This window comes from Huiozyma naganishii, chromosome 3 (genome assembly GCF_000348985.1).
Source record: "Huiozyma naganishii CBS 8797 chromosome 3, complete genome".
NCBI classification, from domain to species: Eukaryota; Fungi; Ascomycota; class Saccharomycetes; order Saccharomycetales; family Saccharomycetaceae; genus Huiozyma; species Huiozyma naganishii.
Genome location: NC_035924.1, coordinates 574489 through 595308, shown reverse-complemented (window position 1 = coordinate 595308; position 20820 = coordinate 574489). Strand labels below are relative to the sequence as shown.

General features: G+C 47.2%; 9 protein-coding genes and 1 non-coding gene across 10 annotated transcripts; 5 read left to right on the top strand and 5 right to left on the bottom strand.

The window, feature by feature from the left end:
* Positions 1–397: 397 nt before the first annotated feature.
* On the top strand, positions 398–772 carry CGR1 (Cgr1p; the record flags this gene model as incomplete). Its single annotated transcript, XM_022607017.1, has 1 exon — positions 398–772. One exon carries the CDS (start codon positions 398–400, stop codon positions 770–772), a length of 375 nt encoding a protein of 124 aa, XP_022463655.1.
* A 597-nt stretch (positions 773–1369) lies between these two features.
* KNAG0Ctrna4F lies at positions 1370–1472 on the bottom strand. The gene is made up of 2 exons: positions 1435–1472; positions 1370–1406 (listed from the first exon to the last, which is right to left on the bottom strand). It is a non-coding gene; the product is annotated as a tRNA-Phe (tRNA).
* Positions 1473–2490: 1018 nt separating this feature from the next.
* On the bottom strand, positions 2491–5226 carry RRN6 (Rrn6p; the record flags this gene model as incomplete). Its single annotated transcript, XM_022607016.1, has 1 exon — positions 2491–5226. One exon carries the CDS (start codon positions 5224–5226, stop codon positions 2491–2493), a length of 2736 nt encoding a protein of 911 aa, XP_022463654.1.
* Positions 5227–5446: 220 nt separating this feature from the next.
* TRP5 (tryptophan synthase TRP5) lies at positions 5447–7579 on the bottom strand (the record flags this gene model as incomplete). The annotated part of the gene is made up of 1 exon (XM_022607015.1): positions 5447–7579. The coding sequence occupies one exon, from the start codon at positions 7577–7579 to the stop codon at positions 5447–5449; it is 2133 nt and encodes a 710-aa protein (XP_022463653.1).
* Positions 7580–7863: 284 nt separating this feature from the next.
* PGD1 (Pgd1p) lies at positions 7864–8889 on the bottom strand (the record flags this gene model as incomplete). The annotated part of the gene is made up of 1 exon (XM_022607014.1): positions 7864–8889. The coding sequence occupies one exon, from the start codon at positions 8887–8889 to the stop codon at positions 7864–7866; it is 1026 nt and encodes a 341-aa protein (XP_022463652.1).
* A 318-nt stretch (positions 8890–9207) lies between these two features.
* On the top strand, positions 9208–10335 carry FMT1 (methionyl-tRNA formyltransferase; the record flags this gene model as incomplete). The annotated part of the gene is made up of 1 exon (XM_022607013.1): positions 9208–10335. The coding sequence occupies one exon, from the start codon at positions 9208–9210 to the stop codon at positions 10333–10335; it is 1128 nt and encodes a 375-aa protein (XP_022463651.1).
* Positions 10336–10546: 211 nt separating this feature from the next.
* Positions 10547–12847, top strand: SCT1 (bifunctional glycerol-3-phosphate/glycerone-phosphate O-acyltransferase SCT1; the record flags this gene model as incomplete). Its single annotated transcript, XM_022607012.1, has 1 exon — positions 10547–12847. The coding sequence occupies one exon, from the start codon at positions 10547–10549 to the stop codon at positions 12845–12847; it is 2301 nt and encodes a 766-aa protein (XP_022463650.1).
* A 220-nt stretch (positions 12848–13067) lies between these two features.
* On the top strand, positions 13068–13772 carry LDB7 (Ldb7p; the record flags this gene model as incomplete). Its single annotated transcript, XM_022607011.1, has 1 exon — positions 13068–13772. The coding sequence occupies one exon, from the start codon at positions 13068–13070 to the stop codon at positions 13770–13772; it is 705 nt and encodes a 234-aa protein (XP_022463649.1).
* Positions 13773–14137: 365 nt separating this feature from the next.
* SLA1 (cytoskeletal protein-binding protein SLA1) lies at positions 14138–17872 on the top strand (the record flags this gene model as incomplete). Its single annotated transcript, XM_022607010.1, has 1 exon — positions 14138–17872. The coding sequence occupies one exon, from the start codon at positions 14138–14140 to the stop codon at positions 17870–17872; it is 3735 nt and encodes a 1244-aa protein (XP_022463648.1).
* Positions 17873–18281: 409 nt separating this feature from the next.
* On the bottom strand, positions 18282–20612 carry KNAG0C02900 (3-isopropylmalate dehydratase; the record flags this gene model as incomplete). The annotated part of the gene is made up of 1 exon (XM_022607009.1): positions 18282–20612. One exon carries the CDS (start codon positions 20610–20612, stop codon positions 18282–18284), a length of 2331 nt encoding a protein of 776 aa, XP_022463647.1.
* Between the last annotated feature and the right edge of the window lie 208 nt (positions 20613–20820).

Sequence of the window (20820 nt, the reverse complement as noted above, 5' to 3'; positions counted from 1 at the left end):
TCCGCTTTGGTATCTTGCTCTTGGCTCTCGGGACTCTGCTAGTTCTTGGGATGAATACAAACCGTTTCTGTACGGCTAGTATTCGTCCCCCAGAGATGCTACTCGGCCACATACACCTATTGCTACGGCACAGTTAATGCCGTATACTGAACCTGGTCTCCTAAACCGTTGACAGTATACGATGACGGGCCCGGCTCGCTTCTTACGCACCCACTATTGACAACGTCCGAAGCTCATTTCACGGTCATGTGAGCCCTAAGGTATTATTTTTTCATCGAAGACCGATTTGAAAAATTTTATTGCGATGAGCTCTCACTCTCTGGTCTCATGTTTTAACAGTTGTGTGAGCTAGAGGAGTGTTACCTTCTTTACACTTAATAGAGTAGCCAGTGTGGAAATGAGTGAGTCGAAAGTTGAGGTTGCTGTTGATGCACAAGAGAATGCCAAGGGCGCTAATGTTAGTGGGAGATCGTGGAAGGTTGTGAAAACACCGTTCAGGACGAAGAGCGATGCGATGAAGAATAAGAAACTGTCCTCTTGGGAATTGAAGAAACAGAAAAGATTGGAGGATCTGCAGTTCAAGAACAAGCTTAAGGCTTTAAAGGACGAGAAGGAGGAACAGCGCAAGGGTCGTATTCAGGCCATTCGTGAAAGAAGAGAAAAGAAGGAAGAAAAGGAGAGATACGAGAGGCTTGCTGAGAAGATGCATGCTAAGAAGGTAGAAAGAATGAGAAGAAGAGAAAAGAGAAATAAGGCTTTGAAAGAACGTTAATTTCCAACATATTTGTTGTTTATCCAAGATCGCCTCTTAAGGTGTCAGTTATCTGTCTCAAGATGAGGGGAGCACTTTGGGCAATGAATATTTTAGCATTTGTACATTATTTTTTATTACTAATATTACCAAGTCATTGACATATCGATATCAAGCAAAGTGACAGCAATTCCCTTGCCCTAAAACGTAACTGTTGGTAGTTTCACCCTGGTTGGAATCGACTCGTTCTGTACCAACTATATAGATACTCCTCTAAAAGCCACCATCCATGGCGATAAGTACATGTTGATGATGGTTAAAATAAACAAAAATCTATTAAACATATTGATGGCATCATGATACCTCTTGCCGCTGGCTGAGGTGGTCACGTAGCTTCAGATGTAATGTCCCATTGTTATATAGTTATCGCTAGATCATCTACCTGGCCTTATTTCCTCTCTCAGAACCTCGAGTTGCTACCACTCTCCTGTATACAACTAAGTACTACTCATATACCAGAGAACCAAAAGTTTAATACTCTTATAATACTCTTGATATAGTCATTCCGCGTTACGGGAACTATGAGTACTTGATCGCAGCTGACAAACTTCAAAAAAATGCGAATTCTGTGGATCGAACACAGGACCTCCAGATAACTTAAGTTGTTTGACCGAAGTTTAAATTCTTCAGTCTGGCGCTCTCCCAACTGAGCTAAATCCGCAACAAATTTTCAAAAGTGTGAAATATCAGATTCATGAATATGACACACGTTACTTGGAAATGCGGTCCTATGTCCTGGACGCAGGACATGGGATCACAAAGCACGGTGGACATTAACTAGAGAGCTTGACGGAGGGCAGACTAGGACAGGTAACTTTACCTTAATAAGTTTACCGTGGCTGTGCGCCTCGAGATAAAGATTAGCACGTCGAAGGTTGCTACACCTTTCGAATCAGGTTACCGTGGCTGTGCGCCTCGAGACAAACATAAGCACCCAAAAGATGACTGCACCTCAATAAGATATTAATCACCAAAATGATAGAGACCGATAGGAAACAAAAGGATAAGACATATTAGTAAGAAAAGGATAAGGACACAGTAGTAATGCAAAAGTGAAAGCGAGGAGATCAAGAAAGAGAAAAAACCTTCTGGAGAATCCTACGAGCCATCCAGAAATAAAAAGTATAAAAAGGGCAAGACCTTGCCAGATTTGAAATGGAGTTGGGAAGAAGTTATTTTCTAGATTAGAACTAAAAGGAACAACACTGGATAGATGAGTAATTGATAGGTGAGAATACAATATCTTACAAAAAATTTATTTTTTTTCTTTAAGTTCCACCTCAATATAAAAGCTATAGTATATACAAGAAAAATTCCACCTTCTTCCTTCCAAATTATTTATGTATCTTATGCTTTTTGTTGTAATTGTTTTGTTTTCTGAATTACAACAAGCCAGCTCTTTCCATTTGCACAACGGTCGTATTTATTCTATTGGGGAGAAACGATCTTGCGGTTGAAAGTGACATGGGGCTGTAAGTTCCTTTGGTTTGAAGGTGTATTAGAGCAAAATTGGGAAAGGTTGTTAAAGATACAATAATTGAGATAGTTTAAAAACATTAGAGAAATGTTTCTATCAAGTATTTAATATTTAAAATATAGTCTATAATCTATAAGAATGACGGTAAAATGCATGAGAATATATTTAAATGTATGCAATGTCTATACTGAAACCCTCCAGGTCAAGTGAAGCCGCCCACCTTTTTCCTCTTCCGTTTATTCCTGGTGGTAGTATTTGTTTGGGATGACATTAGTGTACTGGGTACAGGCGACGATAGCATCGGTGGTTGCATAAGTGAAAATGCGGGTGTCATGTTGTAAGGTAGAGAGCTTGATAATTGTGACGATGGGAACCCTGCACCAGTGGAATCAGCCTTTCTTTGACTGCTACTCAAATCGAGCGGGTGTTTGATTTTTGGACGACTTTTTTTGGTCTTCTGAGATGACTTAATAATAGGGATCTGGGACTGGCTACTTTTCAATTGTATTTGAGATTGAGAGCCGAGCGGCAACGTGGATGACGTAAAGTCCTCTTGATTGTTTTCTTCGACGTTCTCTAGTGGGGTATCCCAATCATCCAATATATCCTTATACTGTCCGGATATGTTATTTTTGATCTGACTAATCTCGTCAGTGTATAATCTCTTCTTGAACACCCCAAGGTATGACCAAAGTAGTTGCTTTACTATCTCTCTTGTAATATTGGTTATATCCGTATTCATAGCGGCCCAGCATTGAAGCAGCTTGCTATAAAAAACATCCACATTGTCAACGTGCTCCTGCAACAAAATACTAAAGAGTGTCTTGGGTTGTCGAAATGAGATATCTTGATTTTCATAATATTTGAAAAACTGGTCTAATAGTGAGTTCAATTCTTCCATGTCCTCAAAATGCCCTTCTAAAGGTGCAACTTCTCTCAGTAGGGTTTCAAAAGTCTTGGCATTGGCCAATTTATCCCCACTTTGTGTTGTCAGATACAAATTCGTCGCTTCCGACAACCGATACCCGTACATCTGTAAAAGTTCAGTGTCGCCCTCAGCATCATAGTTGGAAGGTGCTCGGAAATAAGTATCATTTATATGAATAAAATCTTCGGTGACAAAGTCAATATCTTTTGTGGTTGCTAACCATCTGGTTTTTAAGTCTTCTTTCTGGTTAGTTCCTATTTTTGAAATACTAGCTTTCAAAAAGTCATTAATTTCACCTGAAGGTTTTTCCAATGCCAGATTGTAGATATTTTCGCACTCGGACATTTTAACAAAAATATTCAATGCTATTTTCTTGCAAAATTCTTCCAAGTAGTCGTCTACCTCATGCTCGGAATCTGAAATTTGATCTATGCCCAAGTTTTCACCTGGTATTTTCAGCAGGATACCTTGTCCAAGGGATTGGATAACTTCGTTGTTGATCGAAAATGGATGCAAGTATATTGTATTGTGCTTTTTGGAATGAATGGTGGATAGGACAACAGTACCATTTAAACAGTTGATTTTTTGAACTGAAATTGTGAGGGATTTGTCAGTTGTATCCAAGTCGTGTTTCCAGGAAAGTTCTCTTTTGGTCTCCCGGTGCATAAACGTGCTCAAAAATATAATTTCCCGTGAGGTTAGAAGAACTGAATAAGACTCGTCGATATTCTTGAAGCCTCTTATTTCGGACCAAGTAATGGCTTCCACTAAATCCACTTGCCAATTTTCAGAAAAGTCGATCTCTGTCATTCCATATGGGTCCACTATAAGGAGCCTGCTGAATGAGTTTGACCACTCTATCCTCTTCATAAGGGATGTGTGGTCGGGTTGAAATACGCTACCTCTTGATTCGAGACTCAAGGAAAGTACGTCTCCATATTTGGTTGCGGATTTTGGTATTTGACCAATGGACCAATTCCCCTGTATGTCTATCAATGCAAATTGGTTCATGTCCCATGGATTAAATGCAATATCTGCCAAGGGAAAGTCGCCAAGCTGAGAGAAATGCAGCGGTTTAAACAAAACGCAATCTATCTCCCCGGTTTTGCGGTCTATCCCTTTAACCTTTAATATGTGTAAGGAAGTCTTGGTTATTATACCAATAACATCAGATGCACGAGAAAAGGAGTAAGCCAGTTTTGGAAAATTGATCGAAATGATCTTAGAGGAGAAGCTTATACTAGCGCCAACTCTACTGTAGCACTTCAGATTGTTTTCTGGGCTACTTGCTGAGACTAATGAAAGCATCAGTTGGTGTTTTTGGGGTCCAAGATAAGCCAATATTTGGCTTTTAACATCGTTCCTCACATCAGCAGCTGTTTGTACTATTCCCATAGTCATTGTGGAACCTATGGATGGATCCAGTGTTAAAATGGAGTGTTTCCTAGAAGAACGACGTCTCTCTAGGACGTCTATCTTTTCACGTTGCTCTTTTATAGTCTTTCTTGGTAAATAATCAAAATGGACGGATTTCTTCGGCATCGGTCTTCTGGCATGGTATATAGACCCTTTAAGTTCTTTTCTATCAACTTTTTTATAGACCTTTAACTTAGTTGCACTAATTGTTGGCGATACAGACCCCCACCTTAGACTAGTGTTGATTGTTTTATTGAACAGTTCATCATCATCTGCGGAAAATTCGCTCCTTTCTAGCTCATCGCCTGTGTTGTCGTCAGTATCCGAGAAAACCATGTCCGCGAAATTCATTTCCGCTTGCAATGCATCGCCCATTTCTAAATGCTGTTTACGGACGTCGATAGTTTGCAAAGGATTCGGCGAAATTCTCAAAAGGAAGGAATTCGATGCCGTTTGATTTCCTACAGCTTGTAACCATGATCCTCCCTTATCAATGCTCTTATTCTCTGATCCAACATATATACCTGGTCCCTCTACCCCCGTTGCTAATTGTATACCAACCGGTCGCCTAGTGGGGATATTAGGATGGTTCATGCGAGTGCTGGATTACTTTTGGACTTTTGTAAGGACTAATAGCAGTAAGTAGTGAAAGTAATAAAAAGAAAATTTTTTCTGTAAGCGCAGTAAAATAACAACCCTAAGTTGAAAATGAAATAAGCACAAAAGCACGTTCAGTGGATGTCGCTGGTTGTACATAAAATATTTATAACGGTTTATAATAGTGGTTTATATCCCTTCTGATATTCGGTGAAATTCAGGCTCCGATAGATGGGTCCTCTTCGAATCTAAGGTCCCAGCCAATCTGAGGACCGAGCTTAGGTAGCACTTCGGCAACACTTTGGACATCCTTGTCACCTCTACCAGAGATGTTGATGATTATATTCTGTTCTGGTTTCATGGTCTTAGCAAGTTCGCAAGCTCCGTAAACAGCATGCGACGACTCAAGGGCAGGAATGATACCTTCCAATTGAGACAGCAATTTGAAACCTTCCAATGCTTGGGCATCGGTGGCAGCAACGAAATTGGCACGACCGGTAGATTTCCAGAAGGCCAGCTCTGGGCCAACACCTGGATAGTCGAGACCAGCCGACACGGAGTGTGTGTCGTGGATTTGGCCGTCCGTGTCCTGCAAGACGTAAGTCTTGACACCGTGGAAAACACCTGGTCTACCTGCGGTCAGAGTGGCCGAGTGGAACGCGGTGTCGACACCGTCACCACCGGCTTCAACACCTAGCAGCATAACAGAAGTGTCCTTCTCAAATGGCGAGAACATACCTGTGGAGTTAGACCCACCTCCAACACAGGCGATCACGGCGTCTGGAAGCTTCCCGTCGTTCAGTTCTGCAAACTGCTGTTTAGTCTCCTGTCCAATAACACTTTGGAAAGTACGGACCAAAGTTGGGTAAGGGTGAGGGCCGATGGCAGACCCGACAACGTAGTATGTGTTTTCCAAATTGGTAACCCAGAATCTAAAGGCCTCTGAGGTGGCGTCTCTCAGAGTCTTGGTACCGTTGGTAACGGCAACCACTTTAGCCCCCAGTATCCTCATTCTGAAGACGTTCAACGCTTGACGACGGACATCCTCGGCTCCCATGAAGACAGTGCAGGGAAGACCAAATTTAGCGCACGCCGTGGCGGTCGCAACACCGTGCTGGCCCGCACCGGTTTCGGCGATGACGTTAGCCTTCCCCAATCTTTTAGCCAATAGGACCTGTGCTAGTGCGTTGTTGATCTTGTGGGACCCGGTGTGGTTCAGATCTTCTCTCTTCAACCAGATTTGAGCACCACCACAGTACTCAGACAGTCTCTCGGCTCTATGTAGACTAGATGGACGACCGATGTAAGAGTACAACGATCTGAAATCTTCCCAGAATTGTGGGTCAGCGACGGCGTTGTCAAATCCTTCTTCTAGTTCGCGGAGGCACGCATGCAATGCCTCTGGCACGTACTGACCACCAAAATCACCAAATCTGTCGGAGTGTTTGTGGGCCTCGTTGAACTCGTTCATGTTGGACTTCTCGCCTTTGTTGACATTTGCGACTGCGTTGCTACGGAAAGTGTCAAACTCTGTTTTGTTCAGAACGTGATGTTTCTTACCGTTCAAAATCCCTTCAACGTAATCCTTGACGACTTTGTAACGACTCTCCTGTGGGGCGTCCTTGACCAAATTGATAATCTTGGACCCGATCACGACACCGTCCGCCAACTTACCAACTGCTTCGAAGTGTTCCCTTGTGGCAACACCGAACCCAACAGCGATAGGGATATCACCAGTGTACTTCCTGACACGGGCGACGAGGACGTCCAAATTCTGGGCGACGGATGTTTGAGCACCAGTGGTACCCATTCTCGAAACGACGTAGACGAAAGAGTTTGCCAAATGTGCCAACAACTCGAGTCTGCTGTCTGTAGTGGATGGAGCGACCAATGGGATCAAAGACAGTCCGTTCTCTTGCACGTAGTTTCTGATCTTGATCGCCTCTTCAGGTGGCAGATCGACGATGATGAACCCGTTGGCACCTGCAGCGGCAGCGTCCTTGATAAATTTCTGTTCGCCGTAGTTAAGAATCGGGTTGTAGTACCCCATTAAAATGATGGGCACCGTGACACCCTCATCCCTCGCCTGTTTTAACAGTTGCAAAGTTTTGTCCAAAGTAACGCCGTTTTTCAAAGCCACGGTGTTCGACACTTGGATCGTTGGACCATCGGCAATCGGATCCGAGAAGGGCATCCCCAACTCGATGACGTCGACCCCTCCGTCCTGGAACCCCTTCAAGATCGGGATCGTGTCCTCCACAGTGGGATACCCAGCAGTCATGAAAGTGACCAGGGCCCTCCTGTTCTCCTTTTCAGCATTCAAAAATGTGTCTCTAAGTTGTTCAGCCATCCTTAATTCACCTTAGTATCCTCGATCAACAGCAGAAAACGTCCTTGGCTGGGCCACGCCAGCAACAGAGACCAGTCGATTAATGTTTCAAGAGAGGTCTTCCACAGAAAAGATTTTATACCAATTTTTTTTTTCCTGTTCTCTTCATTTTGGCGGTGACTCAGAGGCTTCAAAGGACGCTTTTCGCAGTGACACTTGCGAGTGCGACCCAGAAGGGTCCCATGCCGTGGGGCAAGCGAGCCCATCGTAGCCGTCTCTGACCATTTCGTGATTCTTGAAAACTTTTATAAGAAATCCATGTTTAGCGAGCCCAAGTCAAGGTTGCCCAGGTCCATCGAGCTGAGGTCGACGCTGCCGTACCGTTCAGGGCGTTCCGCGTTCGTAGCGTTCATATTGCCGTTGTTCATGCTCAGGATGTTAGCTGGCGTTAGACTCTGCGCTGATGTATTATTCGTAGACGCCGCCGGATTGGCACCCATAAACGGTGCGTGCACTTGTTGCTGCTGCTGCTGTGGTGCTTGCGGCTGTTGCGAGGAGGACATCTGGTTCATGTTGTTGGGTGTGCCCATAGTGCTTCCCATCATGGGGGACATCGCCGAGCTCAAGATATGCTGGGGCATGGATATGGTTGAGTTCATTGCCGAGGCCGCGGCCGCGGCTGCGGCCCCTGACGAAACCCCCACATCACCGCCAGGACCGCTGCTCGACGGCACAGAGAGTGGTGTCTGTGCCGCGGTTCTTGGTGTTGGGTTGCCCGCTGGTGTGTGGACGGGAGTCTTCTTGCTCTGTCTTGGTTTCCGTGGTTTCTTTGCCGCTGCGGACGAGGCCGTCGGCCCGACGGATGGGGACGGCTTGTCGTTGTTTGCCGGGGTGCTCACGGCGCTCTTCTTCCCCACTGGCGCTGTCGGTACGGTGGTTGGGATGGACGACACTGTCGGGCCGTTCCCCAGGGTCTCCAGCGGACAGAACTGTTTCTCTCCGTCCACCGCGCCAAACTGTTCAATGACGCTGAACAGCGGCTGTATCTCATGAAACCTCGCAGACAGCGTTTGAATACTCTTGTACAGGTCCAGCAAGTTGTCTCTGACCTCTTTAAACCTCTCTTCGTTCGTCTTGGCCCCCTGGGGCTCACTGTCCAAATGCGACATCTTATTCAAGAACGCGTTGAACTTCAGTCGAATGGGCAGGATCTCCTCCCGGACCTGTCTTAACCCAACAACCAACCCATCCCTCACCATTGTATCCTCCACCATCCGTTTCTCCAAATCCGCCAGCTTAGTGCCATTGGGGACCAGCTCCTTCAGCGACATCACCCTGACCTCCTCCTTCACCTTCACGTTCTCCTCTTTCTTCACCCCATCTGCAGCTGCCGCAGCATCAACACTTGCAGAAACCGTACCAGTCATTCTCACTTCTCAAATATCTTTCTCCCTCTCTCGCAGCCTCTCTTGCCCGAACAGCAACTGCAACCACCAAGTTCTCGAATGTGAACATCCGATGCATCAACTGGACTCACTTCTTTGTGTGTTTTATTTTTTGGTGATATTTCGAATTCCTGTTTTTAAAGAGGGGACCCTTACAATCAACAACTAAGAGTACTAGTAGTTGCACAACTGGGTCGAGTCGCGATGCTGTACGGGTCTTTGGCTGTTGGCAGGAGATGGTACAGCGGTGGTCCCGCTGGCCCCCGTTTGAAGGTGCTTTTTTTCGGCAGTGACCTGTTCAGCGTGCACTCTTTGAACAAGCTGATAGAGTTGAAGCAGGCGCGGCCGAACATCGTGGCGGATGTAGCGGTGGTCTCGCGACCGCTCAAACGGTCTGGCAGGGGTCGCTCGGTGTTGAAAATGCCCCCACTTGTGGAACGCGCCCAGCGGGCACTCGAGGTAGGTGAATTGGTACAGGGCCCCCTTCTGTGCGACTCCCGGGAGGAGTTGGTGTGCGATCTGTACCCGCTCGTCACTAAGTCAGGGTACAACATGTTGGTTGCCGTCTCTTACGGCCAATTGATCCCTGCGGCTCTTGTGGACGCCGCGAAGTACAGTCTGAACGTGCACCCATCGCTGCTTCCTCGTTACAGGGGTAGTTCTCCTATACAGCGCACGCTGTTGAACGGCGATGCGGTGACTGGGGTCACTCTACAGACGCTACACAGGTCCAAGTTTGACCAGGGCGGGATCGTGTCCCAGAGTGGAGAGCTCAGCGTCGCTCAGTTGCTACAGAACGACCCACCACAGGGTATAAGGCTGCCCAAGAATACAGCAATCCTAATGGACCAACTAGGGGTCCTGGGTGCAGATATGTTAGCCGCCGCACTCGTGAACGGATCCTACACCAGTGCGATCCCGAACTCGCCCAAATACAAGCCGAGTCTGGCCCGAAAGATCGTTACGGAGGATAAGCGGGCCCAGTGGACGGCAGAGACAGCCGGCCAACTCGTCGACAAGTACCTTGCTTTGGGACCTGTCCATACCTTTATCAAGACTGACACAGGCGCCAAGAGAGTGATATTACACGATATACAACTACATCCGGTAGCAGAACTCATCCCAGACGGCCCACGTAGGAGGGGACCAGGCTGCTTCGAGTTGGACGAATCTGGCGAGTCCATCATTATACAATGCGCACAAAACACCCGCTTGCAAGTGGGGACGCTTCAATTGGAAGGTTTCGCCCAAGAAAATGTGCCCACTTTCCTGAGACGTCTTAAGAAGCGTTGTGGGATCGCTGACTGGACTCAGTCCGCACAGTTCCAGTGAACCATCTACCACAATCGTCCTCTTCCTCTTCTTCCCCCGCAAAGATTTCCAGCTGTTCATCGCAGTCAATTTTTTTATTTCGTTTGAACAAAAGATCAGAGTTGTCGTTGGTTGCGGGGGGAGCAGTGAACAGTGACCAACAAGAACGGTGTCAGCGTCGCTTCAGGGAGAATTGCGAGAGAGTTTTCCCGGTCCTGCCCCAGCTAATTAGATGGAGAGTCCCCTCAGTGATAAACATAAGAGGCTGCAGGCTCAAGGAGGGATTGGCAAGGGTCAACCGAGCAGCAGCGGAACGCACACCGCGACGGGCGTGCCGTCCACCAAGTCCGCTGGGCTCGCGCCGCATATGAGGAGCAATGGTCAGTTCAAGTACGAGGAGCCGCCGCAGTGGCGGATGTGGACGTACGATTTATTGTGTGGCTGCTCTCGAATATTTCCACTGCTCTTTAGAGAGATCAGGCCCCGCAGCGCATTCAAGATCCCAAAGGAGGGTCCTGTGATATTCGTCGCAGCACCGCACGCGAACCAATTTGTCGACCCAGTGATACTCATGGACCAGGTGAAGCAGACCGTGAACAGGCGGATATCTTTTCTCATTGCCGAATCCTCTTTGAAGATGTTGTCTGTTGGGTTTTTGGCGAGGTGTGTTATGGCCATTGGCGTTGTTAGACCGCAGGATAACTTGAAATACGTGGATGGGAAGATCAAACTGGATTCAGAGAACCCTAAACACATTATTGGAGTCGGTACCAAATTCACGAGGGACTGCGAACCTGGCGGACTCATCGCGGGCCCGAAATCTGCTATGGGAAACGTGGCTATCCAATCCGTTGAGAGCGACACCTCTTTGTACATCAGAAAGGAGTTTAAAGGTACACATAAACCTGAGATCAAAAATTTGCTTGCCAAGGGGACCCCATACAAGTATGCGGCTAAAGTGGACCAATCGTTGGTTTACGAGAAAGTGTTTGAGCATCTAGCACACAATGGGTGTATTGGGATTTTCCCTGAGGGCGGTTCGCACGATAGAACAGACCTGTTGCCCCTGAAGGCTGGTGTGGCTATAATGGCTCTTGGTTGTATGGATGCGCACAGGGGGACCAACGTGAAGATTGTCCCTTGTGGGATGAATTACTTCCACCCGCATAAATTTAGATCTAGAGCTGTCGTTGAGTTTGGAGAACCCATTGAGATCCCCAAGGAGCTTGTCGATCGGTATCACAATCCAGAGACGAACAGAGAGGCTGTGAAGGAACTCTTGGATACGATAACGGAGGGGCTGAAAGCGGTGACTGTGACCTGCGGTGATTATGAGACTTTGATCGTTGTGCAAGCGATGCGGAGATTGTACGCAACCCAGTTCAACGGACAACTGCCGTTGCCCATGGTCGTGGAAATGAACAGAAGGCTCGTCAAGGGGTACGAGACTTACAAAGATGACCCTAAGATGATACAGCTGACTGAGGATATCTTGAAGTATAACGCACATCTGAGACATTTTAGCATTCCAGATCATCTCGTGGAGACGGCAAAGGTCAACCTCGTGAAAAACACTTGGTTGCTGGCGTACAGGTCTGTACGGATCATTATCTCTTTTACGCTTGCTCTGCCTGGGTTGTTGCTCTTCTCGCCCGTTTTCCTACTAGCGAAAAGAATCTCGAGGGAGAAGGCAAGAACCGCGTTGGCGAAGTCTACCGTAAAGATCAAGGCGAACGATGTGATAGCAACGTGGAAGATTCTCATTGCTATGGGGTTCGCCCCGCTGCTGTACATTTTCTGGTCCGCCCTGATAACGTACTACTTCAGGGATAGATCGCAGCACAGGTGGTTCATATTTCTCGCATCGTACATTGCGTCTGTCGTTGTCACATACTCTGCCCTTGTGGTTGGTGACATTGGTATGGACATTGTGAAATCGTTGAGGCCTCTATACGTGTCCATCACCTCCCCCAACGGGTTGAAGGACTTACAGAAGGAGAGAAGGTCGCTAACCATCCGGATTGTCAATATTGTGGACCAGTTTGGTAGCAAGTTGTTCCCCGGGTTTGAGTCGCACAGTTTTGTCAGTGAAATGAACGATAAGTTCAAGATCGACCGAGAGAATGAGGAGCAAGCAGAACAGCAGCAAAATGCAGGTTTGCTCAAACCAAGGAAAAGACATATCTCGGGGAAGGAAATGGAGGACCTGCTCCCCAATACGTCGGTTCCCGAAGGTGCGGACGCTGCGGAACAAGAAAGACACGATTCGGACGCCATCTCGCTGGTCAACAGCGACAACTCGCTGTCTAACATCCCTATATTTTCTACATTATCCGGGTTGAAATCGGAGAGCTCTGTGACCTCTGCAACCACGACTGGCACTTCCGCTTCCGATCTCAACGAGAGCGACGAGATTGAAGAAATCGCCGTCAAGGGCGGCAGCAATGCGATCGCATCCAGAGTCGCGGACGCGATCATACGGAAGAGGAACGCGGCAAACTACGGCGAAACTGACGATACTTTCGACAAATAAAACTCTAAAGTTCCAAACAACCATTGAAAAATGTATACGTCGTATATGGTCGTTTGTTTGTATTTATATTATCTCTTCTACACGTTGTGGTGTTCTTAGCAAACGATACTCTTATAGTGAATATTATTTTTGTATTAAATTTCACTCTGAACAACGTCTCTACTATGGGAGAGAGTGAGAGAGACAGACTAAGCAAGCGAGTGTGTAGTAGTTGTGCGTTATGAGCAGTGTGGATACTACAGGGACTGTGAATGGTAATCCCCACGAGAATCCAGGGACTGTAGAGAAACAGACTAAGAGACGCAACAACAGGTCGTACTACGATATTATAAGTGCGCTGTCCGCAGTGGAGAAATCGCAGGACGTAGTCTTCACCCCTGAGGAGCTTGTTGAGCTCACTGCACCCTTGGAGCAGGGCCGCAGCAATGACCCCCAGTCGGACACGAAGAAGGATGGGAAGCCGAGAATAAACGTGCACGGCTACATGGGCGACGTAAAGGTGAACCCCGTGGAGGCGAGCAAAGTGGAGTACGACCTTTCGCACACACTGCTGGGCGGGTACGTGCCGCGGAAGCAACTGGAATCTCTCTCGAGCGTGGACTTCGCGCATTACTTCCACAAGGCGCTCGAGTGCGAGAACACGCTGCAGATATACGACATGTTTGTGCCCCAGAAGAGTGCAATGCACCAGGTCCTGGCGGGGCGACTGGACCACGATACAACACAACAGAATCAACAACAACAACAACAACAACAACAACGCACGACGTATCAGCGAGTGGACGCCGCGGGCCGCATCGTGAAGAAAGTGCTTGTTTGCAAACGCTGCTCCTCGAAGTTCCAGGGCCCGCACCGCTGGAAGCAATTGAAGCAGCACGTCTGCAAGACCTTGCATGCAGAAGACGAACAACCGAGTCACAGCTGAGGCAACAGCTCATCAAGAGAGAGATCCAGATTCAGCTGGTCATCGCAGGCCACCGCCAGATGAGATCTGAAGTTACCCGTCTTCTTTTTATTTCTTGCTCAAATACAAAAATTTATAAAGAGAGTTACGGCCTTTGATTCCTAGAGTAGTTGATAAGAGTTGGAGGGAGCCCCGTATAGCACAAGGTTCGTGTCTCTGTGTGGGAGATAGACGTATACACAAGGTTGTACAGTTTTTTATTACTGTCCCTTTCACTTTCTTTTTTTACACTTTATTTGGTGCGAAAGTTGTCGGCTGTTTAACGTTATAGGGACGCTGATAGAAAGGGAGAGAGAGCAGCAGCTTGCTACAGAGGTTAAGGTACCATGACTGTGTTTCTAGGGGTCTACAAGGCCGTCTACGATTATGAGCCGCAGACAGAGGAGGAATTGGCCGTCAGGGAGAACGATATGCTCTATCTGCTGCAGAAATCCGACGTGGACGACTGGTGGACGGTGAAGAAAAGGGTGATTGGGTCGGATGTGGAGGAACCTTCGGGGCTTGTGCCCTCGAATTACATTGAGGAGAGCCCCGTGATTGGCCAATGGAGGGCGCTGTACGACTACGACCAACCGCAGAACCCGGACGAGGAGTTGGCATTCAAGGAGAATGACACTTTCGACCTGTTTGACGCTCAGGACCCGGACTGGCTGCTGGTGAGGTCTCAGCGGGACGGCAGTGTAGGGTTTGTTCCAGGAAACTACGTGGAACCATTGGCTGGTGCCGGTGCCGGCGCAGGTGCAGGTGCAGGTGCAGTCCCCATAGCGGCGCCAGTGGCCGTTCCTACTACAGCGACGAACACTGCCCCGGCACAAACTGCTGCGTTCTTACCACCACCACAGCATGCTGCAAGAGATAAATATGTTGCCGATTCTGTGAGGAATCCAACCGAGGCGACCGGAGGACCAGATAGGGAGGAAACTCCACCTCCAAAACCAACGAGACCCGTCGCACAAGATCCAGCTTCCCCGCATGACGATCGTCACGGAGATAGTCGGGCTGGTGACGACTTGAGAGCGAGGGCGCGTAACAGAATGTCGTATGATGCCGATGATGCCGATGCCGGGGGTTACCACGACCCACGCGGGTCGATGCCCGCAGCTGGCGGTAGGGGTGCTCGTGGGGACAGAAGAAGCAGTGACGAGTATGACGGTGGGTCGTACCAGACATGGAATATCCAAGAGATTGAGGGCCGCAAGAAACATAAGGCGAAATTGTCCGTGGGCCACAATAAGATCAGCTTCATTCCGAACAAGGGCTCGCCGCAGGAATGGAGTATTGACAAGCTCGTCTCGTACGATAACGAAAAGAAGCATGTGTTCTTGGAGTTCATCGACCCGTATAAGAACATAGAACTGCATACTGGGAATAACGACACCTCTAAAGAGATCATGGCTGTCCTTGGCGAGTACAAAGGTGCTCAAAAGGGCGCCGGCTTGAAGGAGGTAGAGATGGCGTCGAAACCGAGAAGAAGGGCTAGGATCATGTTCGATTTTATAGGGGAAGCAAACGACGAATTGACAGTCAAGGAGGACGACGCAGTATACATCATCAACGATAAAAAATCTAAGGATTGGTGGATGGTCGAGCTTGTCAGTACGGGAGAGCGAGGGGTTGTCCCAGCACAGTTCGTAGAGATTGTAAAGAGCAAGGACGACCAAGGATCTGGGTTCTTCAACTCGATCAGAAAAATGTCCAGAAGCGCAATGAACAAGTCACCAGCGAAGGGCTCGGAGCACATTAACCGCAGGTCATCCGATGCTGCTCTAGGTGGGGACTGGAAGGACGATGCGGATCAAGAAATATCCACAGATAAAAAATCAAGAAGTAGACTATCGTCATTCTCACACAGAAAGAAACGGTCCTCATCCATGAGCAAAGAGAGTGGGTCCTCGAAGAAGAACTTCCCAGACCCCAAAAAATCTCGTCTGTGGGTCGATAGAAGTGGGACTTTCAAAGTCGAGGCTCAATTCATCGGCTCGGCAGATGGGAAGATTCACTTGCACAAATCCAACGGTGTTAAGATCGCCGTGGCTGCCAACAAGTTATCGAACGACGACTTAGTCTACGTGGAGAGGGTGACAGGATTCAGCCTGGACAAGTACAAGGCAACTTCCGGGAGAAGCCGCGCTGGGTCCTCGTCTAACGGCAGAGACCCAAGAGAGGTCGAGCGCGAGAGAAGAAGACGCCTAAGGGATCATGAGGAGAAGGAACGGGACAGAAGAGTACGGGAGCGGGAGTTAGATGAGTTAAGGAAGGCGAGAGAACTGTTGGATGAAGAAAGGCTCAGAATACAGGAGGGGAAGGAACTACCACCAGCGAAACCACCCAGACCAGGCTCTACAGGTGGCGCAGGTATGAAACGTTCTGGCTCCACGAAGAAGAGTGGAGAACAATACGACTGGTTTGAATTATTCTTGAGTTCTGGTGTCGATGTGGGTAACTGTCAAAGGTACACCATCAATTTCGAAAGAGAACAAATCACTGAAGATATGATGTCAGATATCAACCAGTCAATGCTACGGACGTTGGGTCTACGCGAAGGTGATATCGTCAGGGTGATGAAATACCTGGACAACAAATTTGGTAGAGAGGGTCAACAGACTGGTTCAGCGACCGGCGGTAACATGTTTTCGCAGCCGGACGGCTCCTTGCGTGTAGACGCTGCAGCGATGACCGGCACGCAACCGAATGTCGCACAACAATTGTTGCCACAGGCCACAGCACCAGCTGCATCTTCGGCACTTCTTGACGACGATGGTTGGACAGCGAAACCGGCTGCCAGATCTCAGCCCGACTTGAGTGGCAAGAATACTGAATTCACAGGGTCCATGCAAGACTTATTGGACCTGGAACCCCTGGAGCCAAAGAAGGCGCAATCATCCAACGACCAAACGAACCTTCCAAACGCAGCCCCAGAACCGAATTTGAAAGACTTGCAACCTGTAAGAACAGGCACCTTTATTGCACCAACAAATACAGGTGGACCTCAAAACTTGATTCCATTGGATCCCTTCAAAACAGGTGGTAACAATATTCTACCTATGGCTACGGGGATTTTCATGATGCCATTTAATACAGGAGGGATGATGCCAATGCAAAGAACAGGTGGAATGCCTCAAACTACTTTTAGCACGCAATTGACTGGCGGGATCTTACCAGTACAGAAAACTGGTAACGGTTTAATCCCTATTGCAACAACCGGTGGTCCAATTCCTCAGACAACATTTGGTGCTCAGAGTACAGGGAACTTGATTCCTTTACAAAAGACAGGTGGTCTGCTACCGGTTTCTATGACTGGTGGAGCCATTCCTCAAACCACATTTGGTTTACCTCCATTAGGATCCGTTCTGCCTGTTCAAAGAACGGGAGGCGGTCTTGTTCCTATGAATACAACAGGGGGTGGTATGCCCCTGCAAATGACAGGTGGTATGCCACAGACCAGTTTTGGTACCCAACTTACTGGCGGGGCTATGCCTATGACTAGCTTTGGAAATCAACTGACAGGTAATGCCAATATGAATATGATGCCGCAAACAACATTTGGCAATCAATTAACGGGTGGTGCAAATATGATGGGTCAAGCACCACAAACTTCGTTCAACACAATGCAACAGCCAATGATGCAACAACAACCCATGGTTCAGCAGCAGCCTATGGTTCAGCAGCAACCGATGATGCAACAACAACCGATGCAGATGACAGGTGGGGCGTTACCCCTACAAAGAACAGGTGGTTTCCAACCTCAGTCGCAGTTTGGTGTGGTATTGCAGAGAACTGGTGGCGTGGCCCCCATCGCTCAAAACCAATTTACTGGAGGTGTTATGCAACAACCTCAAATTGGGAATGCTGCTGTCACAGGTATAAGCCAGGGTTTGCAGAACACGTTCATATCTCAACCCCAACCGATGCAACAGCAGCAGCAGCAGCAGCCCTTGCAAACACAACCAACTGGGTTTGGGTTTGGTAATGGCCCTGGTCAGCAGCAGCAGCAGCAGCAGCAGCAGGGACAGGCTAATTTAATGAATGCCAGTGTCGCTAATCCATTTGGCTTTGCCTAATCTGCTATTCTGACGCATAGTGGCTTTACGACCTTTACATTTGATTAAGATGGTTATTTGTTCGAAGCAAAATGACAATTCCGAGCTGGTATATACTCTTTTTAATTCAAGTACTGTGTAAATTTAATGATGTAAATTTTTCATTGTAACAAGGTCTAGAAGTGATCTTACTTGACACTTTCAGGGTGCCGAAAAATTCGTTGACGGTGGTTATACACGGCCATCGTTTATCTCAATTGTGATCAAGAAACTCTTCAAAGTAGAATGTGTTGTATACTCACTCGTAGTATAAAGATAGATCATCTTCTGTGCATCTTGTTCTGTTTGATCAGCATGGCCTTATTTCTAATCACCTAGATCTTCAAATAAATACTTTTGTTTAAATAAATATGTAGCGGCAGCTTCTTAATCACCAGTTTTGGTGGATAGAGTTGTAAGTGCTGATTGGCTTTTGTTCTTTGTATGGAGTAGCAGAATTCAACAAAGACGATCCTCCTTCCCAGAAAGAGTACTTCGTTTTTCTAATATCTTCGTATTTGGTAATGTAGTCCTCCAACTGCAACGTTAGGCCAATATCGTCCAAACCATTGACCAAACAATGCTTGCGGAAGGACTCGATTTCAAAGTTGTCAACTAGAACATTACCCTTTTCATCAGAAATTGTTTGGCTTGGTAAATCCACGGTTAACTTACCACCAGCTTTGGCGATCGGGAGCAGTGTGTCAGTGATAATATTCTTTTCCACGCGAATGGGCAACAGTCCATTCTTGAAACAGTTATTATAGAAAATGTCACCGAAAGATGGAGCAATGATGGATTTGATACCAAAATCCTTCAAGGCCCAAGGTGCGTGTTCTCTAGAAGAGCCACAACCGAAATTGTCTCCTCCAACAACTAGAACTTCTGCCTTAGTCCATGGGTCAACATTTAGCACAAAGTCAGTCGGTTTATCGTTATTGTCGTCACCCTTGGTAAATCTCCATTCGTAAAACAACCCATTTTTCAAACCCGTTCTCTTTATTGTTTTTAGGAATTGTTTAGGGATAATAGCATCAGTATCAACGTTTGCTTTATCCAAAGGTGCACCGATACCAGTTAGGGTTACGAACGGTTTCATACCCGCGGGAGCAGATGCAACCTTTGTAGAAGTAGAAACCGGAATGTCATCAACCTTGTCATTCGCAGCATCTTCTGTGGCCTCTGGAGGCTGAGTTGGTTCTTTGTGATCATAAGTTTCATCTTGCAAAACTTGATCCTCTTCCGTTTCTTCCACCTCAATTTTCGCCATATCACCGTTCTTGTACTCAAACTTCCTGATGTCGGTCAAACGACCTTTAATACCGGCTGCTGCTGCCATTGCTGGCGACATCAAGTGAGTACGACCTAAGGGACCTTGACGACCCTCGAAGTTCCTGTTCGATGTCGATGCACATCTTTCATGGGGTTGCAAAATATCTGGGTTCATACCTAGGCACATAGAGCAGCCTGCCTCTCTCCACTCAAACCCAGCCTCTTCAAAAATGCGGTCAAGGCCTTCCTTTTGAGCTTGTCTCTTAACCAGACCAGAACCTGGAACAACCATGGCTCTGATAACATTTGGAGCAATTTTGTGACCCTTAACCACAGCAGCAGCATTTCTCAAGTCCTCGATACGAGAGTTCGTACAGGAACCAATAAATACTTTATCAATCTCAATAGACTCCAACTGAACATTAGGCTTCAAGCCCATATAGAAAAGGGCTCTTTCCATGCCAGATTTCTTGGTTGGGTCGTCAACTTTAGAAGGATCTGGTACGGAGGCAGTAATAGGTAGCGCATCTTGTGGAGACGTGCCCCAGGTAATGGTTGGTGCGATTTCGTTGGCGTCAATGATTACCTCCTCGTCAAACTTTGCATCTGGATCAGAAAATAGAGTTTTCCAAAACGCAACACCTTTTTCCCACTCCTCACCCTTTGGCGCTAATGGCCGACCCTTCAAGTACTGGAAAGTCTTTTCGTCGGGCTTTATCATACCAGCCCTCGCACCAGCTTCGATGGACATATTGCACATAGACATACGGGCCTCAATAGAAAGATCTTCGATAGCTTCACCAGCAAACTCCATCACACAGCCGGTACCTCCTGCAGTACCGATTACGCCGATAATATGGAGCATCAAATCCTTAGAGGTGACGCCTGGTTTCAATTTTCCCTTAACCAAAATTCTCATGTTCTTGGACTTGGTTTGAATGATTGTTTGGGTTGCTAAAACATGTTCAACTTCCGAGGTACCAATCCCAAAGGCCAGACAACCAAAAGCTCCGTGAGTGGAGGTATGAGAATCCCCGCAAACAACGGTTGTTCCCGGCAAGGTGAAACCTTGTTCGGGACCAATAACATGGACGATACCTTGTTCCGCCTGGGTCATCCCAAAGAATGGAATTTTGTGAATTTTGACATTCTGTTCAAGAGTCTTCACTTGTAAGCGAGAGTCGCGTTCTTTGATGAAAGTGTCAGTCGACTTGAAGTTCTTCCGAGATTCCGTTGGAATGTTGTGGTCGACAGTAGCCAGTGTACAATCTGTTCTTCTCACCTGTCTCCCAGCATTGACTAGACCTTCAAACGCTTGTGGTGATGTGACCTCATGGACGATGTGTCTATCGATATAAATCAAATAGGAGTCATTGTCATCCGCCTTGTGTACCACATGTGCGTCGAACACTTTATCGTACAGCGTTTTTGGTTGTTTCCCGTCCACCATTTTCCAATGAAAAGGAAGCAATCCTACAAGCTACTGGAGTACTTCTGTACAATTCAATTGAACTAAACGTTAGAAGATATGACAGTCGGAACTCCGTTGATTAAGGGGTTCTTTTGAAAAGTTCAAAACTTTCATCTGAAATAAGAGTCAAGTTGCAACTTATGCCGTGGCGGGTAAGTAGTGGTGACTCCGGAGATGAGAGTGATGC